This window comes from Otolemur garnettii, unplaced genomic scaffold, assembly GCF_000181295.1.
Source record: "Otolemur garnettii isolate 467f Iridium unplaced genomic scaffold, OtoGar3 scaffold00094, whole genome shotgun sequence".
NCBI lineage: Eukaryota > Metazoa > Chordata > Mammalia > Primates > Galagidae > Otolemur > Otolemur garnettii.
Window position 1 is genome coordinate 4,111,375 of NW_003852489.1, and position 6,011 is coordinate 4,117,385.

General features: G+C 36.1%; 1 protein-coding gene across 2 annotated transcripts in view; it reads left to right on the top strand.

Moving 5' to 3' along the window:
• RPS6KB1 (ribosomal protein S6 kinase B1) overlaps nt 1-5,783 on the top strand; it is a 50,312-nt gene extending 44,529 nt beyond the window's left edge. The window contains exons 14-15 of one of the 2 annotated variants that reach the window (XM_003795596.2): nt 779-891; nt 1,957-5,783. In XM_003795596.2, coding sequence (XP_003795644.1) covers nt 779-891; nt 1,957-2,194 — 351 coding nt within the window. In that variant the 3' untranslated portion in view covers nt 2,195-5,783. The remainder of the gene's footprint in view (nt 1-778; nt 892-1,956) is intronic. The other variant, XM_023516611.1, reaches the window with a different exon arrangement.
• Nucleotides 5,784-6,011: the final 228 nt, after the last annotated feature.

Here is a 6,011-nt window from a genome sequence, read left to right on the forward strand (position 1 = left end):
TTTTTTTTTTGAGACAGAATTTCATTCTGTCACCCTGTGTAGAGCACTGTTGGCGTCATAGCTCACAGCAACCTCAAACTCTTAGGCTCAAGTGATCCTTTTGCCTCAGCCTCCCAAGTAGCTGGGACGATAGGCACCTGTCACAATGCCCAACTATTTTTAGAGATGGAGTCTTGCTCTTGCTCAGGTTGGCCTCGAATTCCTGAGCTCAGGCAATCCACCAGCCTCAGCCTCCCTGAGTGCTAGGATTACAGGTATGAGCAACCACCCTTGGGCCTTGGTTGCTTATATGTGTGTAGCTAAGAACACTAGAATTTTCTTTGAACTTCTCTTTGTATTTAACATCTTAATATGGAGCCTACATTTTTTCCTTTTTTTCTATTCCTATCAATCAGGAGAATTCTGTTTGCTTTCTTCTTTTGCCTTTTTTTTCCTTTTTCTTTTGATACAGAGTCTTACTTTGTTGCCCTGAGTAGAGTCCATGGCATGGTATCTCACAGCAACCTCAAATTCTTGGGCTCAAGCAAACCTCTTGTCTTAGCTTCCTGAGTAGCTGGGGCTACAGTGCCTGGCAATAGCATTCTGCTTTCTTTAGGTCTTTGCCTCAAGAAATGGCTGGAAAGAAGTTAACAAGTGTGAAAATAAGATTGAGGAAATGGAGAATGTATACACATTGGTGCATCATTCATTGTTTTGATATGTCAGAGACTGAATGATCCCATTTACTTGGTATATATAACAAAATGCCATTCTGTAGCCTGCTGTTCCTGCCTTTCAGGGTTTTACATATGTGGCTCCATCTGTACTTGAAAGTGTGAAAGAGAAGTTTTCCTTTGAACCAAAAATCCGATCACCTCGAAGATTTATTGGCAGCCCACGAACACCTGTCAGGTATTTTATTGTCTTTTCTTTTTAGCCTAGAGAACATTGCTTAAGAAATTTATGCCAACTTACATAAATGAAAGAGCTGTCATATTCTCATTGGTTCACACATGCACAGCATCTACACCTTTAGATGCATATTGTGGAGGTCTAGTTGGCAACTAATCTATAATATGGTTTATCTTCCCTCCTGGAAGAAGCTGCTCTACTGGCAAATGTCCTCTTGCCTTCTTTTTTTTAGCGGTTTTTGGCCTGGGCTGGGTTTGAACCTGCCACCTCCAGCGTATGGGGTCGGCGCCCTACTCCTTTGAGCCACAGGCACCGCCCGCAAATGTCCTTCCTCTTTATCCATTCATTCAACATTTATTGTGCGCCAGTGGCTGTGCTACATAATATGTGTTATATTTGTATATACAAATATATGTGTAATACAGGAATTGTACCTGTCCTGATGAAACTTACAATTTAGTGGGAGAGAGTCACAATAAACAAAGAAGGAGATATAAAAAAGTATATATAATTACAAGTAGTGCCAAGTACAGCGTTAAAAGTGGAGAAAAACAAAGGGGCTTCTACTCACGGTGGTCACAGAAAGGCCTTCCTGGTGAAGTGACAACTAGGACTGAAAAGGGCCAGCCATATGAAAATAGGAGTGTGAGAGTATTTCAGGCAGAAGAACAGCAAGTACAAAAGCCTGGAGGGAGGAATAAAGTTGGCCTTTCTTGGAAAGAACAAGGATGTCTGTGGTGAGCAAGAATGGCAAAGATTTGGAAAAGTATTTTATTTTAAATGCAATGGAAAGCTGTTTTAAGCAAGGGAGAATAAAATAATTAAAAAGTATATATGTCATTGAGGGTTCTTAGAAGTATAGAGGTAAAGAGACAAGTTGGGAAACTCTAGCAGATAGTCCAGGGGAGAGATGGCTTGACTTTTTCCTTTGTGCTAAACCGTATGAAAATAAAATTACCTGAAAATAAATGTCGTGTTACCCAGTTCCCTTTAAATGTAAGGGAAATATTTCTTGTTGAGATGATCCTTGAGACAAATGAATGATAGCTCTTCCTTGTCTTAAAGCCCAGTCAAATTCTCTCCTGGGGATTTCTGGGGAAGAGGTGCTTCAGCCAGCACAGCAAATCCTCAGACACCTGTGGAATACCCAATGGAAACAAGTGGAATAGAGCAGATGGACGTGACAATGAGTGGGGAAGCATCAGCACCACTTCCGATACGACAGCCGAACTCCGGGCCATACAAAAAACAAGCTTTCCCCATGATCTCCAAACGGCCAGAGCACCTGCGTATGAATCTATGACAGAGCAATTCTTTTAATGAATTTAAGGCAAAAAAGATGGGGAGGGGATGTGCGAGCATTCTACACGGTGAAACAAGAAGACTCAAAATGGTAGTCTCAAAGACTGTCATTACACAGAACACTTTGGACAGAGAAAAATATAAACATGGATTTTTAAAAATCAATCAATGGTGCAAAAAAAAAAAAACTTTAGCAAAATAGTATTGTGGAACTCTTAGGCACATCAATTAATTGATTCCTAGCGACATCTTCTCAACCTTATCAAGGATTTTCATGTTGATGGCTCAAAACTGACAGTATTAAGGATAGGATGTTGCTTCTGAATCACTGGTGAGTTCTGATTGTGTCGAAGGAGGATTATCCTTTCATTAGGCAAAGTACAAAATTGCCTATAATACTTGCAACTAAGGACAAATTAGCATGCAAGCTTGGTCAAACTTTTTCCAGCAATGTGGAATCAGAGACAAAAGAAACTTAACAATTGATGTTTTACGTGCAAACAACCTTTTTTTTATATAAATATATATTTTTCAAATAGATTTTTGATTCAGCTCATTATGGAAAACATCCCAAACTTTAAAATGCAAAATTATTGGTTGGTGTGAAGAAAGCCAGACAACTTCTGTTTCTTCTCTTGGTGAAATAATAAAATGCAAGTGAATCATTGTTAACCACAGCTGTGGCTCGTTTGAGGGATTGGGGTGGACCTGGGGTTTATTTTCAGTAACCCAGCTGCAATACCTGTCTGTAATACTAGGAAACAAAAAAAAAGAATCTATTTAATCATTTCTACTTGCAGTACTGCTATGTGCTAAGCTTAACTGGAAGCCTTGGAATGGGCACAAGTTGTATGTCCTACATTTCATCCTTGTCTTGGCCCTGCATTGCACTGGAAAAAAATCGCCACCTGTTCTTATACCAGTATTTGGTTCAAGACGCCAAATGTGTTCAGCCCAAGAACGACGGAAGAGAGTCAGGATAAAATGCATACTAAGGGCGGCAAAGTGAGGGAGATAGGGATGCCCAGGGAAGAGGGTGTTGCTATGGTCTACTCTGTCTAATCTTTTTACAGCATATGGCTAAGCTTTTAAGTTTTACTTATTTTTACTGTTTTGTGTTTACCTTTGATTTCTTTTCCTCAACAGTTTTAAAAAGGAAAAAAAGGTCTAATTTTTTTTCCTATACTGGGGCTACATTTTTTGATTGTAAAAATACTTGATGGCCTTTAAATGAATGTCTTCCACAGTGAATAAGAAAAATTCAGTGGCTTAATTTAGAAAACACATTAACAGGACACTGTTTTTGAAATTGTAACAAAATCTACATACGTGATTTATAGGTACAAAGAATAAAAATAAAGGTAACTTTACCTTTCTTAAATACTTCCTGCCTTAAAGAGAGCATTTCCATGACTAGCTGGTGAAAGGTTTAATATCTGCAGAGCTTTATAAGAATATGTTTCAGTGCATACTGGTATACTAGATGATCATGCAGTTGCAGTTGAGTCTTATCACCTTTTTGTTTGTCTTTTATAATGTCTTCAGTCTAGTGTGCAAAGTCAATTTGTAATATTTTGCAACCCTAGGATATTTTTAAATAGATGCTGCTTGCTATGTTCTTCAAAACTTTTGAGCCATAGGATCCAAGCCATAAAATTCTTTATGCATGTTGAATTCAGTCAGAAAAGAGCAAGGCTTTGCTTAAATTCTAATTAAGAAAGATGGGATGAAATCCTATGACAGTAAACAAAATCAGAGCCACTAGAAATGATTGGAAATACATCTTTTCAATTGCGGCAATAATTGAAAGAATTGATCAAAGTTCATCTTTGAGCAGAAAGCCTTTATTTTTTTTTTTAATCCCTTTAGACCCTCTCCTTCCTTATCGTAGCATAACTGTAGCTGGTAAATTGGAAGCTACAATAATGATAAAGGGCAGAAATTGTACTTAAAGTGCAGATCTTTGTTCTGACAGTTTGTGACTTCTGTAAAAACAGAACCCAAAAAACTATTGTGATATGTCCAGCCATTATTTCAGACTGCAAATGGCTTGTGCTACTCTGGTACTTGTTTTCAAATGTGTTTACTAACTGTAGTGTTGACTGCCTGACCAAATTCCAGTGAAACTTTTACACCAAAATATTCCTTGACAGTCTTATTTGCTAAAGTAACATGTGCACTGTGATTGGCTGGCTATAACCACCCCATAGTTAAAACATTTTCATCATTAGGACAGCCAGCAATAGCGGCAAACACTGCAACTTTTATGCATAGAAGGCATTAATTGCACCATCCACACAAATACATGGTTTTTCTGACTTCACATTTATCAAGTGAAATTTATTTCCCATGCAATGGCAAGTTTTTTGAGAACTTGTGTTTCATAAATGGATATCCCTACTATGACTGTGAAAACGTGTCAAGTGTCACATTAGTGTCACAGACAGAAAGCACACACCTATGCAATATGGCTTACCCTATATTTATTTGTAAAAATCCAAGCATAGTTTAAAATATGATGTCAATATTACTAGTTTTGAGTTTCTAAGAGGGTTCTTTATGATTATGCCAGGTAAGTGTATAAAAGAGATTAAGTGCTTTTCTTTCATCACTTGATTATTTTCTTTAAAATCAGCTATGACAAGATATTTTTTTATTTTATACATAGTGTTTTTTAATTAAAATGTAATCACTGAAGTTTACTAATTTGATTTTATAAGGTTTGTAGCATTACAGAATAAACTGGGATTTATAGACCAGCTGTGATTAACAATGTAAAGTATTAATTATTGAACTTGAACCAGATTTTTAGGAAAATTATGTTGTTTCTTTTTCCCCTTCATGGTCTTAACTAATTTGAATCCTTCAAGAAGGATTTTTCCATATTTTTTGAGACAGAAGATAATTTTGGGGGTGGGGAAGATGCATGTATGATACTCCATAAATTCAACATTCTTTACTGTAGGTAATAAATGATTATAAACAAGATGCATCATAGATAATATACTGAGCCTCAGATTTTATATTTAATATAGGATCTAAATATTTTGACTATTCAGTTAATCATATGATTCCTAGCTTACAAGGGCTAGATCTAAGATTGTTCCTATGAGAAATGTTGAATTTATGAAGACTGGATTTTGAAGCTTTGAAAATAATTAATTTTTCAAATAAAAATATCAGTGTCCAAACATCTACCTTTTTTCATAGAGTAGACACTAGCAACTTGGATAAAACTATCATGAAGTATTTGTCACATATAATCTGTGATCTGTTGCTGATTGAATACAGTACTTTCCTTGTGTGATTCTTAACACTACAGCACAAGTACTATCTCAGTGGATGATCTGGAGTAACATCTGAAGGATGAGTTCATTTATGTTTGTGTTTGCTCATTAAACTATTGTTTCTCTTATGCCAAGTTGGCTTTGCATCTATCACAGTAAATAAATTCTTCAGCTGCCTTATTAGGAGTGCTATGAGGGTAACACCTTTTCTGCTTTTCATCTTGTATTTAGTTTACTGTATTATTTGATTTTGGATTGAATGAATGTAAATAGAAATTAAATGCAAATTTGAATGAAGATAAAGTAGAAGTGATTTTTTTTTATTATCCTCAGATAGGAAGAAATTACTTATCGTACCTATCAGTGTATAATGTTTTTCCCTTAACATGCCAGAATTATTCAAGTTTTCATATTTAATGAAAATGTACATAAGGAATGACAGTTGTAAAACTGTTTCTGCTGAGAAATTGAAGCTATTTATGTAACAAGTTTTAGTACTAGTTTGTTAGATGTTACACATCATGATTTTCA